Source organism: Lissotriton helveticus, chromosome 7, assembly GCF_964261635.1.
Source record: "Lissotriton helveticus chromosome 7, aLisHel1.1, whole genome shotgun sequence".
NCBI classification, from domain to species: domain Eukaryota; kingdom Metazoa; phylum Chordata; class Amphibia; order Caudata; family Salamandridae; genus Lissotriton; species Lissotriton helveticus.
Window position 1 is genome coordinate 835,007,833 of NC_136068.1, and position 18,940 is coordinate 835,026,772.

An 18,940-nucleotide genomic window follows, 5' to 3' on the forward strand; every position below is an offset into this window, starting at 1 on the left:
AGGGACTGTACTCACAGTACGTTGTCCATGCGGGATGTCTTCATCCTCATTGGAGCGGTCTTCGGAAACAAATAGGTCTTCCTGTTCCTCATCGGCTACGATGGGCTCGCCGCCTTCCTCCTTGTCCGATTAGGTCAGGAACGGAACCTCTTTGTTGTCTCTGCATGTCACATCGTCGGGCCAGACGATTGCGAAGAGTCTTTTTGGAGCGAAAGCTCGGCACGCATCGCAGTGGTCTTCTCTGTGGTCGGGTGACAAACACAAATGGCATAACTCGTGTTAGTCGGTGCGCGGGTATTTCGCGAGGCACCAAGGACAGAACTTGAAAGGAGTTCGTTCCATCGACTGTGAGTCGAACCAGGGGCTAGGCCCAACGGCCTACCACAAGCTCTCCAATCGAAATTTTCGTTAGTAATCACGATACGCGAAGAAAGGGAAACAAACAAAACAATATCGTCTAGTGTGAATGTGATACGTGCCGAGAAGGACCGAAGGATCGACTCCCAACTGGAGTACAGCGAGTTACATCCGAACCCGATGGCGGAAAAAAACAATCTGAAGATGGAGTCGATGACCATGCGCGCTATCACCTAAGGGAGTCCCCTACTTCGTGACTAGGGAAAACTTCCGGAACCAACATTAGATGGCAGTCTTATGCAAAGCATGGAATCTACAGCTCACATGCCTCGAACAGTAGTTTTCTCTGGCAGATAATATCCATATGAGTATTCTCGGATTAGTCTATCATGGCCACGCAACAGCAAAAAATCTTTCAAGGACTGGTTCGAGAATTTAAACTTAAACTTTTGGGATTGCAAGCCTTGCTAGTGCAGCAATCTACGTTAAAGTCCCTCACCAATGGTCAATTTTACCTTGAAACATGGAGATATTTCAGGAATCTGACGGAGACATTTATTTGCAACAACAGGGTTTGACTCCTGAGATTTTAGAAGGGAAAATGTGACCACGTAAAAAATTCTGTTAAAACCAAAGAAGAGCACTGGAGCCATGTCAGTAAGAAGAAAAAACAGGAACAGAGGCAAGCATGCCAGATGGTGGCCCCATACAAGGAGACCAGTGCTGTCGCTTCCTGGCATGGAAGAAGTGTGACTTGTGTGGTGCCACATGGAGGCACTGGACAGCCTAAGCCAGTGAAAAAACCTTTCAGAACCAATGTAGCACCTTGGGATAGTGATAAGGCAATGAATCTCTGGAGTAGCCAAAAGAATGAAAATGCTACTTACCAGTATGCATCTGTTCTTGGCATGTAGGGCTGCTGACATTCATATCTTAGCATAGATCGCCGCCTGGTGTTGGGTCCAGATGATTGCACCTTGTTGTCTTGGAAGAGTCTTCGAAGTATCACAAGATAGGTGACTCCTCCCTTGGACTACAGTGCGCATGGGCATCCACTCCATCCTTAGATTGTTTTTTGCCATTGTGGCAAAGATGGAGTATAGAAAAGTAGAAGATGGCCATGCAAAGAAAATCCTGCAGCTGCGACAAGCCCCGGGGAGGAGGGTGGGCGATATGAATGTCAGCAGCCCTACATGCCAAGAACAGATGCATACTGGTAAGTAGCATTTTCCATTCAAGACATGTGGGCTGCTGAATTCATATCTTAGCATAGACTGTATAGCAGTATCTCCTCTAGCGGTGGAGGCCTGCCCCAGCTGCAGCAGTTTGAAAAAGAGTTTTGAGGACAGCTTGGCCTACAGCAGCTTGCTGCTTTGATTGCACATCTACACAATAGTGTTTAGTGAAAGTGTGTATGGTAGACCATGTAGCTGCTCTACAGATGTCTTCTAGTGGAATGTTTCCTAGGAAAGCCATGGATGCCCCCATTTGGGGCGTAGAGTGTGCTCTTGGGGGAACTGTTAGAGAGCGTTTACCTTTGTGGTAGCATATTTGAATGCATTTAACTATCCATCTGGCTATTCCTGATTTTGAGATGGGGTTACCCTTATGTTGCGGTGAAAAAGCGACGAACAGGTGCTTTGTTTTCCTGAATGGTTTAGTTCTGTCAATATAATATAATAGAGCTCTTCTTACATCTAGTGTATGTAAGGCTCTCAGCTACTGACTGCGGGTTTTGGAAGAAAACGAGCAGTTCTATGGACTGATTGATATGGAAAGTGGATATGACCTTTGGCATGAACTTGGGGTTAGTACGTAGTACTACTTTATTGGCATGTATTTGCATGAAAGGTTCCTGAATTGTTAGAGCCTGTAACTCACTTACTCGTCTGAGTGAAGTGATGGCAATTAAAAATGCCACCTTCCACGTTAGAAATTGCAATTCACATGAGTGGAGTGGTTCAGAAGTCTGGTAATGAATATGCTACTTACCAGTATGCATCTGTTCTTGGCATGTAGGGCTGCGGACATTCATATCTATAGCATAGATCGCCGCCTAGTGTTGGGTCCGGATGATTGCACATTGTTGTCCTGGAAGAGTCTTCGAAGTATCACGAGATAGTTGGCTCCTCCCCTGGACTACAGTGCGCATGGGCATCGACTCCATCCCCAGATTGTTTTTAGCCATTGTGGCAAAGATGGAGTGTAATAGTGTAAGCGATGGCCATGCTAAGAGTAAGTGTTAAAAAGTCTGCAGCCGCTACAGGCGCCGGGGAGGAGGGCGGGCGATATGAATGTCAGCAGCCCTACATGCCAAGAACAGATGCATACTGGTAAGTAGCATATTCAGTTCGAGGCATGTGGGCTTCTGAATTCATATCTATAGCATAGAATACATAGCAGTCCCTCCATTAACGGCGGCCGCCTGTGCCAGCTGCAGAAGTCTGAAAAAGCGTTTTAAGAACAGCCTGCCCTACAGCTGCTTGGAGTGCACATCTACACAGTAATGTTTAGTAAATGTGTGTGGTGTAGACCACGTGGCTGCTCTACAAATATCTTCCAAAGGGATATTACCAAGGAAAGCCATAGAGGCCCCCAAATTTCGGGTGGAGTGGGCTCTTGGAGGGACCATTAAAGTGCGCTTAGCCTTGTGATAGCAAATCTGAATGCACTTAACGATCCACCTGGCTATACCTGCTTTGGAAATGGGGTTGCCTTTGTGCTGGGCTGAGAAGGCAACAAAGAGTTGTTGTGTTTTCCTAAAGTCTTTGGTCCTATCGATGTAGTACATCAAGGCTCGTTTGACATCAAGAGTGTGGAGCATTCTTTCGGCAACTGTTTCTGGGTTTTGAAAGAATGCGGGCAGTTCAATGGTCTGATTGACATGGAACTGCGAAACCACTTTAGGAAGAAATTTAGGGTTAGTGCGCAGCACCACCCTGTTGGAGTGAATTTGAATGAATGGCTCTTGTACAGTGAGCGCCTGTAGCTCACTAACACGTCGCAGAGACGTAATGGCAATGAGAAAAGCCACTTTCCATGTCAAGAACTGAATCTCACATGAATGTAGAGGCTCAAAAGGTGGGCCCATCAACCTGGTGAGGACCACATTGAGGTTCCATACAGGAGCCGGCGGGGTCCTGGGAGGGATGACCCGCTTCAGGCCTTCTAGGAAGGCTTTAATGGCAGGCACTCTGAAGACGGAGAGATGCTGCCTGTTCTGGAGATAAGCCGCTATGGCAGATAAGTGTATCCTGATGGAAGCGTATGCTAGATTGCATTTGTAAAGATGTAACAAATAGCAGATGATGTTGGGAGTGGATGCATCTAGCGGGTTGATGTTGTGTATAGCACAGTAAATGACAAACCGCTTCCATTTTGCTGCATAGCAGGCTCTGGTGGTGGGCTTTCTTGCCTCCCGTATGATATCCATGCATTCAGGAGGCAAGTCAAGGTAGCCAAACTCTAAGACTTCAGGAGCCAGATCGCCAGGTTGAGCTGTTGCGGATCTGGATGCTGAATGTCGCCATGGCTCTGCGTCAAAAGCTTGGGCGTGAGGTGTAGCCTTTGATGCGGTACCACGGAGATTTCCAGAAACGTGGTGTACCATGGCTGGCGTGCCCACGTTGGAGCAACCAGGAGGAGAGTCATCGAGTGTTGCTTTAGCTTTCTTGCCACCAGCGGTATGAGAGGTGCTGGGGGAAAAGCGTACGCAAATCTGCCTGACCAGTTCATCCATATCGCATTGCCTTGCGACTGTGGGTGAGGGAACCTTGCGGCAAAGCTTTGGCATTTTGCGTTTTCCCTTGTGGCGAACAGGTCTATCTGTGGATGACCCCACTTCTGGAAGTACGGGCGGAGTACTGATGGATGTATCTCCCACTTGTGCATCTGGTGGCTGTACCTGCTGAGCAGGTCCGCCATCTGATTGTCCGTGCCTGGGAGGTGTTCCGCCATGAGGAAGATGTTCCTTTGAATGGCCCACTTCCACATGCTCTGAGCCAGATGAGACAACTGTGGAGAGTGCGTACCTCCTTGCTTCTGGATGTAGTACATGGCCGTCATGTTGTCCGTCCGGATCAACACGACCTTGTTGCACAGATGTACTTTGAATGCTTTTAGTGCCATGAAGATTGCCATCAGTTCTAGGTAGTTGATGTGCATCTTCTTTTGCTGTATTGTCCATAGTCGCTGCACTGTGTAGTGGAGGACATGAGCTCCCCATCCCTGGAGAGACGCGTCCGCCGTCAGGATGATCTGTGGGACAGGCTCTTGGAACGGTCGGCCCTTGCAAAGGTTGTGTGGATTCCACCAATGCAGAGAGTTGTATGCCCGACCGGTGACCAACACTAGGTCTTTCAACTGTCCCTGAGCCTGATTCCACTGATGCGCTAAGCATTCCTGGAGCGGACGCATATGTAACCTCGCATGCGGGACTATGAAAATGCAGGAGGCCATCATGCCTATCAACTGCATGAACACTCTCGCAGGAAGCGAGTGTTGCGGTTGGAACTGTTGGATTAGCGACTGGATGTTGTTGATCCGCGCTGAAGTTGGCTGAGCCGTGGCCGCCAGAGTATTGATTGTTGCACCTAGATATTGCCGCACATGGGCTGGCTGAAGGTGCGACTTAGGATAGTTCAGGGAGAACCCCAGACTGTGAAGAAGGTGAATGGTGTGGGACATGTCGGCGGCGCACTGCTGGGCCGACTTTGCCTGAACCAGCCAGTCGTCGAGATAAGGGTAGACATGGATGTGTTGTCTCCTGAGGTGCGCCGCCACTGTCGCTAGACATTTGGTGAACACTCTGGGGGCCGTGGTCACTCCGAAAGGAAGGACCTTGAATTGATAATGCCGATTTTGAATGGTGAATCTGAGGTATTTTTTGCGTGATGGATGGAGTGGAATGTGGAAGTAAGCATCCTTGAGGTCCAAGATTGCGAGGAAGTCTCCCTGATTGAGGAGCGGAAGAACCTGCTGCAGCGTTAGCATGTGGAAGTGTTCTGAGAGAATGTACTGGTTTAGGGGCCTGAGGTCCAGAATAGGCCTGAGGGACCCGTCCTCCTTTGGGATTAAGAAGTACAGGGAGTACACCCCTGTGCCTTCCTCCTCCACTGGCACGAGCTCTATAGCGCCCTTTTGCAGCATGACGAGAACCTCCTGCTGCAATAAGTGCAAATGCTCTGTGGACATAGGACGGTGTTTTGTTGGTATGTTGGGTGGAGTGGATGTGAGCTCCAAGCAATAACCGTACTGGATAAGTTTCCTGACCCACCTGTCTGTGGTGATGGTTTTCCAGACTGGCAGGAACTGCTGGAGTCTCCCCCCGACAGGTGTGGAATGGTCGGGGGTAGTGACAGGGCGTCACTGTTTGTTGGAGGCGGAGGAACGGGAGTTGTTGTTGCCCTTGCCTCTGCCCTTGGCGTTGTTGCCCCGATAACCTCCTCTATTTTGTTTGGGGTAAGAGGATTGCGCCCCACCTTTATTGAATTGTGTTTGCTGGGACATTTGGCCTCTGGAAACACCCCTATTGCCTGAGCGACGAAAAGTGCTCCCCCGAAACTGTTGGGATTGGAGAGCTCCCATGGACTTGGCAGTCTCTGTATCCTTTTTTATTTTTTCCAAGGTGGTATCCACCTCAGGACCAAATAATCTGTCAGGGTTAACTGGCTGGTTGAGGATGGTAGTTTGGATCTCAGGCTTAAATCCAGAGATTCTGAGCCATGCTTGTCGTCTTAACATCACACTGGTGTTAATTGCCCTGGCTGCAGTATCGGCAACGTCCAGTGCACACTTAATTGAAGCGTTGGAGATGAGCTTCCCTTCCTGGATAAGCATCTCCGCAGCCTCCTTATATTGGTCTGGGAGATGTTGCAACAGGGTCTCTAGTGTGTCGTAGTGTGCCCTGTCGTAGCGTGCCAAGAGCGCCTGCGTGTTAGAGATACGCCATATATTGGCCGCCTGAGCTGCTACTCTCTTTCCCGATGCTTCTAGCACTTTGGACTCTTTGTCCGGGGGAGGAGCTTCACCAGTGGTTTGCGAATTCGCCCTCTTGCGGGCATTAGAAACGACCAGGGAGTCCAATGGCAACTGGCCCTTGATGTAGGTGGGATCGCCAGTTGCCGGCCGGTATTTTTTTTCAATTCTAGGGTTGACCACCCTTGCCCGTGTGGGCTCTTTGAAAATGTCCGCAGCATGTTTGAGGACCCCTTTCAGCATTGGGAGGGTTTTCACAGTCTTTTCAGCTGTTGAAAAAGTGTCAAAGAGGAAGTCCACCTCCACAGGGTCAGCATAGAGTTCAACGTCGTGGTTCTTAGCCGCCCTTTCAATCAAGGCATTGAATGCCGCAGAATCCTCAGTGGGAGACGTTTTGATATTGTATATCTGAGGGTCGAGGGCGGGTTGCTGATCCCCCAGGTCCCCTGTGTCCACCCATGCGTCCTGTTGTGCATCAGGATCTGTGTGGGCCGGGAAGCTGTATTCCTCATCTTGATCCCCAGCATCCTCGGCATCGGAATAAGTTGGCGAGGGCGTGGCAACTCTTTGAGTCCGAGGAGTCAGTGGTTCGACCAAGACCGGTGAATCAGAAGCAGGCCTTTTGCGCTTCAAAGGAATGGTATACGACTCCAAAGGCGTCGTCGCCGTAATTTTCCGCTTGTAAAGCGTAAGCTTCCCAGTGTCGGCATCGATGAAACGTTCCGACTGTTCCTCCAGTAATGGTGGTCGATGCGTCAAGCCCCCAGCCGGGAGAGTAGGCGTCGACCCCACAGCACTGTGCGTTTTCGCTTCGGGCACCGCCCGTGGTGCGAAGGCCTTCGGTGCCACCTTCGGCGGCAACGTGAAGAGGAGTGGCGTAGATGACTTGGAGGTGGGGACCGACTGCTTCGGTGCAGAAGGCGTTTTGGGGTCTTCTGCCGAAGCCTTGTCCCTGATACGCTTGAGGGAGTCCGAGACCTGCTTCGTGAAGGAAGCGGACGGCTTCGCCGATACGACAGACGACCTCGGTCCAGCTACGTGGGAAGACTCGATCGTCGAGGACTTTGGCTGGTCGGTCCGAGAATTGACCGTGTTGGTGTCCTGGGCAACCGCTTTAGGGGCACCAACCTTTGGCTCGATGCCCTTGCTGGTCTTCGGCTCGATGCCCTTTGCGGCCCTCGGTGACGCGCCCTTGCTTGGCTCCGGCTCGACGCCCGATCCGGACTTCGGCTCGACGCCCTTGCTTGACGGAGTCTGGACGGCCTTTTTGGGCTTCGGCTCGACGCCTTTAGTTTGCTTCGGCTGGACGGATTTCACCGACTTTGCCGGGTCGACAGGCTTCTTCGGCTTGGGCTGTCCCGACACCTCGGAGGACGAGGGTGTCGACGGTGGATCAGAAGGTTTCGGTTTAGATTGTGCCTGAACCACTTTAGGTTGTGCGGACACCGAAGGTTTCACTTTCGGTTTCGGTTTCTGTAATGGCGGCTCCGTCGAAGTGTCCGTAGCCGGGCCGGGAGGCGGGGCCGTGGATTTTGGTAGAGGGTCTTGGGTAAGGCCGATAGGCGATCCCTCGACCTGAGCCTGTGTAAGTGTTCGAACGGGGCATAGCTCGTCCTCTGACCCATCTTCCATGGCCCCATAGGCCTCATCGTCATCTCCTACCTCGTCGACGACTTCTTGTACGGGTAGGCCTTCGACATCCACTTGATAGTCGTAGTCGACTTCCTCCGCTGGAGGTGAAATCTGCAGCTGAACGTCGTGTTCGTCTGCTTCCTCGCTGTCGAAGATGTCCACTGGTGCTGGGGCCGACTGCCGGGCCTCCATGCGCGCCACCCGCCGAAGCTGAATCGTTTTCTTTGAACGAAACCTGGAACAAGCCATACAGTTGGCTTCATCGTGGTCTGGCGACAGGCACTTGTTGCACACCGGGTGGACGTCGATGTGTGGGTACTTCGATCCGCACACGGGACACTTCTTGAACGGGCTCCGTTCCATATCGCGTTGTCGAGGGTCTTGCTGCGTCGACTGGGCCTCGAGCTCCAAAGAGTCACGCGACTCCCTGGATGTTGAACTCGGAAGGCGAGTCCGAAAAGAACCGGGCACCGAACGCAAACAATACCGACGATATTAGAGACAAAAAGGCCTTTTGGCCTCGAGAATATTGTCGATTCCGAACTGAGAGAACGAAAGTACATCCAAACCCAATGGCGGAAAAAACAATCTGGGGATCAATCAATCATGCCATTTGTATAGCGCACTACTCTCCCGGGAGGGTCTCAAGGCGCTTGGGGGGAGGGGTATGCTACTGCTCGAACAGCCAGGTCTTGAGTTGTTTCCTGAAGGCGAGATGGTCCTGGGTCAGCCGAAGGTGGATGGGGAGGGAGTTCCAAGTCTTGGCAGCCAGGTAAGAGAAGGATCTTCCTCCGGCGGTGGCTCTTCGGATGCGTGGTACGGCTGCGAGGGCGAGGCTGGTGGACCGTAGCTGGCGGGTGGGCGTGTAGAAGGTCAGGCGGTCGTTGAGGTACTTGGGGCCCAGGTCGTGGAGAGACTTGTGTGCGTGGGTGAGGAGCCGGAACGTGATCCTCTTGTCGACGGGGAGCCAGTGCAGGTTCCTCAGGGGGCTGGAGATGTGGCTGCGTCGGGGGACATCCAGGATGGGTCGGGCGGAGGCGTTCTGGATGCGCTGGAGTCCTTTCTGTATCTTGGCTGTGGTTCCGGCGTAGAGGGCGTTTCCGTAGTCCAGTCGGCTGGTGACGAGTGCCTGGGTGACAGTCTTCCTGGTCTCGGTCGGGATCCAGCGGAAGATCTTGCGAAGCATACGCAGGGTGTTGAAGCACGATGAGGAGACGGCGTTGACTTGTCTGGTCATCGAGAGGGAGGGGTCCAGGATGAAGCCCAGGTTGCGTGCGTGGTTGGTTGGCTTGGGTGCGGTGCCCAGGGCTGGGGGCCACCAGGAGTCGTCCCAGGCGGAGGGCGAAGATCCCAGGATGAGGACTTCCGTCTTGTCCGAGTTCAGTTTCAGGCAGCAGATGGAGTCGATGCCCATGCGCACTGTAGTCCAGGGGAGGAGCAACCTATCTCGTGATACTTCGAAGACTCTTCCAGGACAACAATGTGCAATCATCCGGACCCAACACTAGGCGGCAATCTATGCTATAGATATGAATTCAGCAGCCCACATGCCTCGAACGTACTATATTTAAGTTCCAGACTGGTGAAGGTGGATGTTTTGGCGGGATTATCCTTTTAAGCCCTTCCATGAAAGCTTTGATTGGTGGAACTCTGAACAGAGACAGGTGTTGTCTGTTCTGGAGGTATGCTGCTATAGCTGCAAGATGTAGTCTTAAAGAAGAGTATGCTAAATTGCATCTTTGTAGATGCAACAGGTAACAAATAATGTTTGTATAGAAGCGTCTAATGGATTGATTTTGTTATTATTGCAATAAATTACAAATCTTTTCCATTTGGCTGCATAGCACGCTCTAGTAGTTGGTCGTCTTGCCTCTTTAATAATGTTCATACAATCAGGAGGCAAGTTGAGATATCCAACTTCTAAGACTTCAGGAGTCAGATCGCTAGGTTCAGTTGATTGGGATCTGGGTGCCTTATTTCTCCATGGTTCTGAGTTAGAAGATGTGGCGACAGACGCAGTCTTTGATGTGGAACCACGGGGAGTTCTAGGAATGTTGTGTACCATGGTTGTCTCGCCCATGTTGGAGCAACCAGGATCATTGTCAGTGACTGCTGACGTAGTTTGCGTGCCACTAGCAGAATCAGTGGGGCTGGTGGAAAAGCATACGCAAATCTGCCTGACCAGTTCATCCATATCGCATTGCCCTGTGACAACTGATGCGGGAACCTGGCAGCAAAGTACTGGCATTTTGAGTTTGTTTGTGGCAACCAGATCTATATCTGGATGCCCCCATTTTTGAAAGAATGGTTGGAGAGCTTGAGGGTGAATCTCCCATTCGTGTATCTGTTGACTGTGTCTGCTTAGCAGGTCCGCTATTTGATTGTCTTTCCCTGGCAGGTGTTCTGCTAGGAGAAAAATGTTCTTTGGAATTGCCCACCTCCATATGCTCTGCGCTAGGTGAGAAAGCTGTAGAGAGTGAGTCCCTCCCTGTTTCTGGATGTAATACATGGCTGTCATGTTGTCCGTCCGGATCAACACAGCTTTGTTGTATACGTATTTTTGGAATGCTTTTAGTGCCAGAAATACTGCTAGCAACTCTAGGTGGTTGATATGCAGTGTCTTTTGCTTGACTGTCCAGAGTCCCTGGACTGTGTATTGATGTAGGTGGGCTCCCCAACCTGTCAGTGATGCGTCCGCTGTTAGTACTACTTGTGGAACCGGCTCTTGGAACAGTCGCCACTTGGAAAGGTGTTGTGGGTTCCACCACTGCAGAGAGTTGTAAGCGCGACTGTCTACCAACACTAGGTCTTTTAGTTGTCCTTGAGCTTGGTTCCACTGCCGTGCTAGGCATTCTTGTAATGGACGCATTTGAAGTCTGGCATGAGGGACAATGAATATGCAGGAGGCCATCATGCCTATGAGTTGCATGAACACTCTAGCTGGTAAGGAGTGTTGTGGCTGAAACTTCTGAATTAGAGTCTGCATGTTGGCTATCCTGACTGGATTTGGATATGCCTTTGCTACTGATGTATCTATGGTAGCTCCCAGATATTGTTGTATGTGGGAGGGTTGTAGATGAAATTTTGGGTAATTCATGGAAAAACCCAGACTGTGCAGCAGCTGGAGTGTTTGAGACGTATGGCTTGCACATTGGGCGTACGATTTGGCTTTTATGAGCCAATCGTCGATGATTGGAAACACATGGATGTGTTGCCTTCTGAGGTGTGCTGCCACTACGGCTAGACATTTTGTGAACACTCTTGGGGCTGTAGTTACTCCAAAAGGGAGAACTTTGAACTGATAGTGTTGACCTTCTATTCTGAACCGGAGATATTTCCTGTGAGCTGGATGTATAGGTATGTGGAAGTATGCATCTTTGAGGTCTAATGTGGCGAGGAAGTCGCCGTGCTGAAGTAATGGGAGTACTTGTTGTAGAGTAATCATATGGAAGTGCTCTGACAGTATGTATTGGTTCAGAGGTCTGAGGTCTAATATGGGTCTGAGCGACCCGTCCTTTTTGGGAATTAGGAAGTATAGAGAGTATACTCCTGTTCCTTGGTGTTGAAAAGGGACTGGCTCTATGGCGCCCTTTTGTAGCATGGATTGGACCTCTTGTTGTAACAGCGTGTTCTTTGGACATAGGACGGTGTTTGGGTGGTATGCTGGGTGGAGTAGAAGTGAGTTCCAGGCAATAACCATACTGGATAATTTGTCTCACCCACCTGTCTGTGTAGCCAAAAGAAATACATTATTACAAATGGTTATGTGCAACCACAACAATTTGCTGATGTAGTAAAATCAAACCTTGCATGAATAGTACACATTAACATACACATTCCAGTGCTGTTAGAAGGACGGTACAGTTGTAAATATGGCTTAAACATTACCTTGAATTTATTTCTGCACCAGCAGTAAGGAGAACCTTGATTATGTTGACATATCCTCCTGATGCAGCAAGGCTAAGGGGAGTGTAGTCTGAGACATTCCTATGCTCTTTATTTGCACCTCTTAGTAAAAGTAGCTCCACTACCTAAAATGCACAGACAAACAAAAAAAAATGCTTGCTACTAAATATCAAGATAGAAGAAAATACATTTCATAGAAGATGTTTAACAGACATTTTCAGTACACTGTAGACTTCAAAATTTCTTCAGAAATAAGGGAATTTAAAATAACCCTTAATTTTCACTAGTTTCCTTGCCCCATTCCTTCCAGACTAAAAGGAACATTATAAAGCACTCGTACCTGATCAGGAGGACATCAATCAACATAAACTTGAAAATAGATCATGGATTTTAGAGAGGCAAGGCTTGACTCCATGTATTTTATGACTTGATTTTTCTATGTATTAAATTACCTACAGTGGGAATAATGTTTTTGCAGCTAGTTTTCCATTTCATTTATTTCTAGGATTTTAACTGTAATTTCTCTTCTTTTACTTACTTCTAGAAGCCTCACTGCTGGAGAGAAAAGGGCTACGTATTATCATCAGGTTTCCAGTAACAAGATTTGATTTGCTCTGCTGCCAGCTTATAGACTGGCAATGAGAATGTGCAGGGTGGGTCAACAGCACTGGGGAGCCTTACTGTGGGAGTTGGTACCAACACTGTGGAGGGATTTTCAGACTCTAGAAAAGGGGGTAGCTGACTCCCACACTCACATGAAAGATGCTTATGTGCAGAAGCTTGGTCTCCTACCTGAAAAGCACCCAGAAGGGTGGGTAAAAAGGCAATACTGTTCACTACTGCCAATGGGCTATATAATCTGACCATATAGCAGCACAACTTGAGTAACAGTCATTCAGAGTTATACAAACATGTAATGAATTCCAAAACTGTCTGATACCAGACAGCTTGGAAAATAATCTGACACGTGGTGTGCACTAGGGTGCCCCTGGGCTGATCACTAAAGTATGAGTTACTTACCTTCGGTAACGATGTATCTGGTAGAGACGATTCTAGCCGCAGATTCCTTAACGTGGAATTATCCCCATGCGTGAGACTGGATCCGGAAAACTTTTTGCCATAGCATCCCTGCGCTCCGGGGCACGGCATCGTGCAACTCCGCGCAGGCGCCGTGCGCGCACCGGACGTCAGTGAGGTCTGATAAGTCCTGGCGCGCCTACGTCAGTTTTCTTCGGAGAACTTTTTCGCGCCACAATGCAGAGTCACAAGACAAACTGGGGAAACCTGGGACCAGTGTGCGAAATAGCAGATCATTTGGAAAAAAGGAAAGGTGAGGAACAACAAACATAAGGAGCAGTGCCAGACACCGCAGTACCCAAAGGCAGGGAAAAGAATAAAGCCCTGAATCACCACCCTGCCAGGATGTAGACAGCAACACCCCCCCCCCCCCCCTCCCCACAACACAGTACACATGCAAAATGTCATGATGACCAGAGCAGGAGTATCACCGCAACCAAGAACAACAAAGGGGAACCAGTTCCAAGACAAATAGGGAACGCCACCCCTCCAAGGCAACCCGAACACAGAGTACGACAATCCTCCAAGGAAAGAAAGGGCAAAGCACTGCCAGGTGACCCGAACCCAAAGGGTAGCAGAGGCCCAGGACCCTAGAAACAAAGAGGGAGGAAGGGGAGGGACGAGAACAAGGCAAGCCAGAATCCCAAAGCAACCAGGACAGAGGGGCACCGGAGTACCTATAGACCCATCCTCTAAATTGCCAAAGAGGAGGAAGGAACAAGAAACAAGACAAAAACATCCTGTCAAAGAGCAAAGAAAGGTTCTCGCAGAAGGGGGAGGAAGGGCGGGCGGTGAAGGAATCTGCGGCTAGAATAGTCTCTACCAGATACATCGTTACCGAAGGGAAGTAACTCATACATCTGATAGAGACTACTAGCTGCAGATTCCTTAACGTAGAATAGATACCCTAGCCAAACCCATGGGGAAGGAGGGTCTGCGAAAGGACCCCACCAGCCTGGCAATAACAGAAGGTCCCACAGGGGACCAGTCCAACAGACATGGCCAGGGGCCCCTCTCCGCAGGCAAAGGGAACCCCACAAGCAGAACACTCCCGACCCATAGAGGGGTGTGGGAAGAAGAAAGGAGAACGAGAAGCCCGTTCACACTCAACAGAGGAAACAAGGGTAAGGCCAGGGGAGGCCGAAGCTTCCCACGCCCCTACAAAGCAACCGAACCTCCAGCCAATTCCAGGTAAGGAAGAGAAAGAAGAAGAAAAAGAAAAAAGAAACTCAGAGGGGCCAGATAAACGAGGGAAAAGAAGGCAAGCCCACCATAGTCGGTAATCAACAGACCAGACAGAGCGGGCCGGCAGCAAGTAGCAGCCGGAAACAGGAAGAATAGCCCAGGGCCCCCAAGAAGATCGGGCAGGCTACGGCTGAAAAAGGGAAAAAACATAAAACCATCTCAGCCTCCAGGACAGGAGCATGAAGGCGACGAAATGCCCGGACACACCACCAGGAGGGGTCCATGCACACGACCCAAAGCAGTATCTGCAACATACATAAACGCCATGGAGAGCAGAGGCCCGAAGGCGACCACAACCCCCTAGCACAGCACAAGCTATATAACAGCTACCACTATCTCACATAGGGTAAGGTAAGTCCTAAAACATGGGAACTCTCCTTGGAAAAAACTTCTGCAGCAGAGGAAAAAACGAAAGCCGTGGGGGAAAAAAAACCCGCAGAAGGCTTGTCAAGCAGCCCAAGAGAAAAACTGAAGGCCTAATCTCATGGCCAATCTGCGCAGATAACTCAAGCAAAAAACACACACAGGCAACAAGGGCCGTCCAGCAGCCAACAAGCCACAGTCTCAGCAAGGAGGACTCGAGTGGCCACAAAACGCAGCACAACCAGGGCGACTCGCCCAAAGGGAGGTCCAAGAACCAGATCAACTTACCAGTCACTGAGGGGGAGAAGAGGAGGAGGACGAAGCCCCGCCAAGAACCTCTGGATGGCAAAGTCTGCAGGGGCATGTGTGCTGTCGAAGGGAAGATCAACCAGTCGTTTCCTAACATTCTCAGGGAACACACTGTCCCGAAGCCAAGGCGTGGCGTCGAAAGGCAACGGAAGAAGCCATGGCCCGACCCAGCGCCTCCGATATGTCCAGAGCTGAGCGAAGAATGAACGCCACCAGCTCTCGGCCATGCAACGCATGCTGCCGCAAGTCAACCTGAACAGTCTCTTGTGAAGTGGCGGATCCCAAGGACTCGTCCGAGTCCCACAAAGAATAAGTGGCGCTGGCCAACACAAATAAGATGTTAAGGGCCCGCAGAGCGGCGCTGGGCGAGGCGAACACGTTGCGCCAAGAGTCCAGCCAGCGGGCCTCCCAGGACGGTGGAGACAACAGTTGTGGCAGGGAGGGGAAAAGCAGTCCGCAAAAGTGGGCTGGAAGCAGAGGGGTGGAGGGAAAGATACGCCGGGTCATGCGGTGCTGGAATGTGCCAGTGCAGGAGGTGATGGGGCACTAGGTCCCCTGTGGCAGGACGCCCCCTAGTCCCCATCAGGGAAGAAAGGAGAGTACCCTCAAAGGGAAGCACAGCTCCCTCCCACCAGAGCCCTGGTGCAGAACCTCCAGTAGATCTGCAGGAAAATAAGCAACCGGGACACCCATGCACAAAATACCCACAGCCGTGTACACTGCACAAGCTAAGGCCGTACCCGCCTCCGTAGGGCCCCGCGGTGGAGAAAGCAGCTCCTCCGTGGGCGACGGCTGCAAATTAAGGCGGCCCTCCCCAAAGAGAAGCGGGGCAGGCAAAGGCCAAACCTGAAAGGCAGAAGGAAGGCCCGAGGAGTGGGAGACCTGTTGCTCCTCCTGTGAAAACATCAGACTCGGGAATGGCGGGGAGCCGCCTTTTGATGACGCCGGGGAAAGAGCCAACACGCGGCGGCCCGTCTCCGGTGAGGACGACACCAGCAGGCACCCAACCTCCAGAGAAGAGGGAGCGTCCGAAGAAGAGTCCGCGACTCAACGCCTGTCTGGCGCCGTAGAGTCCGCCACCTGAGGCAGGAAGTCATCACCCTCCGGGGCCAAAGGAGACGCCGGACAGGCCTCTGCCACATCACACAGCGCCGAGGACCGGAGCCGAAGTGGTCAAGGATTGACGCCATTCCGGCACCAACTCGACCTCCGATGAGGAAGCCGCCTGCGTGGAGGGACGAGAGGGACCGGGGAGTGACAAGAAGCCCTCCGCCAGCCTCGACCCAGACTGGGGTATTTGGTGTTTCCCGACCTATGCGGCGCCGCCACGGCCGATTCAACCTCCGACCGACCTACGACGAGGCAGCTGCCTGTGTGGAGGGACGAGAGGGGCCCAGAGGGGACGAGGGGTCCCCTTCCAGCCTCGACCCATAGCGGTACACGGGTGGGTACACCGACCCCGGTGGCGCTGCTCGGGCCAGCAGCTGCCGTAGCGGCGTCACCACAGCCAGAGACGAGGCCGCCGCCAGTCCAGAGGGACGAGAGGGGCTAAGGGATGCGACCCGAGACCCGGCGACCTCCCGCAACACCACAGGGACTCCCACAGGAGTTTGCGGCGAGGCAGAGGCGCGGTGGACCGAAGGAGAGACTCCCGAAGGGCCGCACCCCAACGGTACCACATCCTCCAAGCCTGGAGCCGAGCCAGTCGGTGCCAGAGCAGAGCTAGTTGGCGCCGGAGCTGCCAGCTACACCACGGAGGGCCACGCACAATGCAAGGGATCCGCCGACGTCCCAGGAGGAGAAGCCAGCGAGCCCTGCAAGGCCGCCGCAAACGACTCCATCTGAGCTCTCGACGCCCCCCTCACCGGGAAACGGTGGATAGGGGGGCCGAAATGCGGGGCTGCATCACCCACGGAGAGCCCACAACCCCAACAGGCCGGAAACCAGCCTCCGAGGACAAGCTGCGACACTTACCCACCGGGGAGCGACGCTCGTGCGGCACAGGACAGGGATGAGGAAGACGACGGCCGCTTCGAAAACCTTCCGCAGAAGCTGATCGAGGAGATTAAGCCGACCTTGAGAGACGCACAGAGCAGTTTCATCCAGCGCTCCCGCCGCGATTTCGGCTTCAACTGTTGGAACGCCTCGCAATCAGTGGAGCCATGATCTTCCCCCAAACACCACATGCAAATGAGGTGAGGGTCCGTCGCCGACATAAGGCGCCCACACGACGTGCAAGTCTTAAAGCCCGAAGGCATTCGCACACCGTTCCACACAGAGAACCTTAAAAGTGAAGAAAAAAGGGGCCTAAACAGGCGCGGAATGAGACCAGATCCGCGCTGCATGTGGAAAAGGATAAAAAGAAAAAAACTGACGTCGGCGCGCTGGGGTGGGACTTGTGTGCACGGACGACGCCTGGGCGGAGTCGAGCAATGCCATCCCCCTGGCGTGCAGGGATGCTGTGGAAAAAAGTTTTCCGGATCCAGTCTCACACCAAGGGATAATTCTACGTTAAGGAATCTGCAGCTAGTAGTCTCTATCAGATATGGTTTTCAGCCACCCCTCAGAAGAAAGAGGGTAGCAACAATGATAAAAAAAGGAGCTCTCACAGTAACTGCAGAAGTCTACCAAAGAGAAGGAGTCCCATGCCTATTCCAAACACAAATGGGGATGGTATAAGGAGAAGAAACCTACTGACGCCGTGAAGGCTGTGGTGCGCCTGGACTGTCACCAGCCAGTATTTGATTCCAAGTAGCCCGCCACAGGTGGGCTGACCCAAGGGATTGTAAGAGCAGGAACTGGGGTGGACGTTTGCCCAGGTGAAACCAGAGGTTGTAGTGAAGTCACCTTAGTTTCTATGGGTAGGGTGGATGTTGAAGCCCTAACCTCTTTACCTCTAAGCATGGTCAGGAAACGGGCAATAATCAACAGGGACAAAGGTAGAGGTTTTGAGGGATACAGGAGCCAGCATGACCACAGTGGTGGACTGGCTGGTTTCCCCAGAGCAGATTATCCCAGATGTTCTCCCTAGGATAGTCAACATTGACAATGAGGTGAAATTTCATACCAGAGAAATGGTCAACTTTGAGTAGGGATGTGTTACAGACCATAAGAAGGGAGGTGTGAGCCCTGCCTTTCCTGTTGCAAACCTCTGCTTGGGCTACCATAAAAAGGAAAAGAAAAAAAAAAGGAGAGAGAGAGAGAATACATATACACACATATATACATACATATACACAGATCTATACACACACCCTCGTACACACACACACTTACACACATCAGGGAAGTCAAAATAGCTGTAGGCTGGCGCAATGGCCCAGATGAAGGTCAAAAGGGATGAGAAATCAACCTTAAAACTGCCAATGCCACAGAAGGCACCTGATTCACAGCAAGATAATCTGGAGCTTAAAGGGAAGAAAATAAGTTACTTACCTGTAACTGTAGTTCTCTAGTATTGCTTCTTTCATATATTCATATGCTTGAATCATTCCCTGTCGTCAAGATGGGAATCCCACGGTACATTATAATAGCAATGCAAAGTTAGACATAGGCCAGAAAGGCCATAGGCCCTTTAGTTTTCTAACATATTAAGCATTGTTAAAAAGAGACCAAACATAGGTTTGAACCAATCAGGTTGCCCTGCCCTCTTGAATACTCTTGAGAGAAATTCCAGTCCCTCAGAATTTCAAAGCACGAGAGTACTAGATACACCCAGACAAAAAGAGGGAAAGGTGAATTTCTCAGGGGAGGAGGGTGGGTCGCATGTAGATCTATGAAAGATTCTAATACTGGAGAACTACTGTTGCAGGTAAGTAACTTGTTTTCTTACTCCAGTATTGGAACTTTAATAGTTTCACACACTTGAATCAGATTAAAATTCAGTTAAGCGCATTGTTTCCATTACTGCACCTTTTTGTTTTAATGTAAAGCATGAATTCATAGATGAATTCATAGATATATCATATCCAAAACCAGACATAAAGCTATATATCAAAACATATATAAATATATAGATATACAAATACACCCAATAGGAATGAGTAGAAAGAAAAAATGTGCATAGCCTTGAAAA

At 50.9% G+C, this 18,940-nt stretch overlaps 1 protein-coding gene across 1 annotated transcript in view; it reads right to left on the reverse strand.

Annotated features, from left to right (window-relative positions):
* Positions 1–18,940, reverse strand: part of ANKHD1 (ankyrin repeat and KH domain containing 1) — a 1,380,661-nt gene that overhangs the window by 717,097 nt on the left and 644,624 nt on the right. Inside the window, exon 19 of the mRNA XM_078653327.1 lies at positions 11,854–11,996. Coding sequence (XP_078509453.1) covers positions 11,854–11,996 — 143 coding nt within the window. The remainder of the gene's footprint in view (positions 1–11,853; positions 11,997–18,940) is intronic.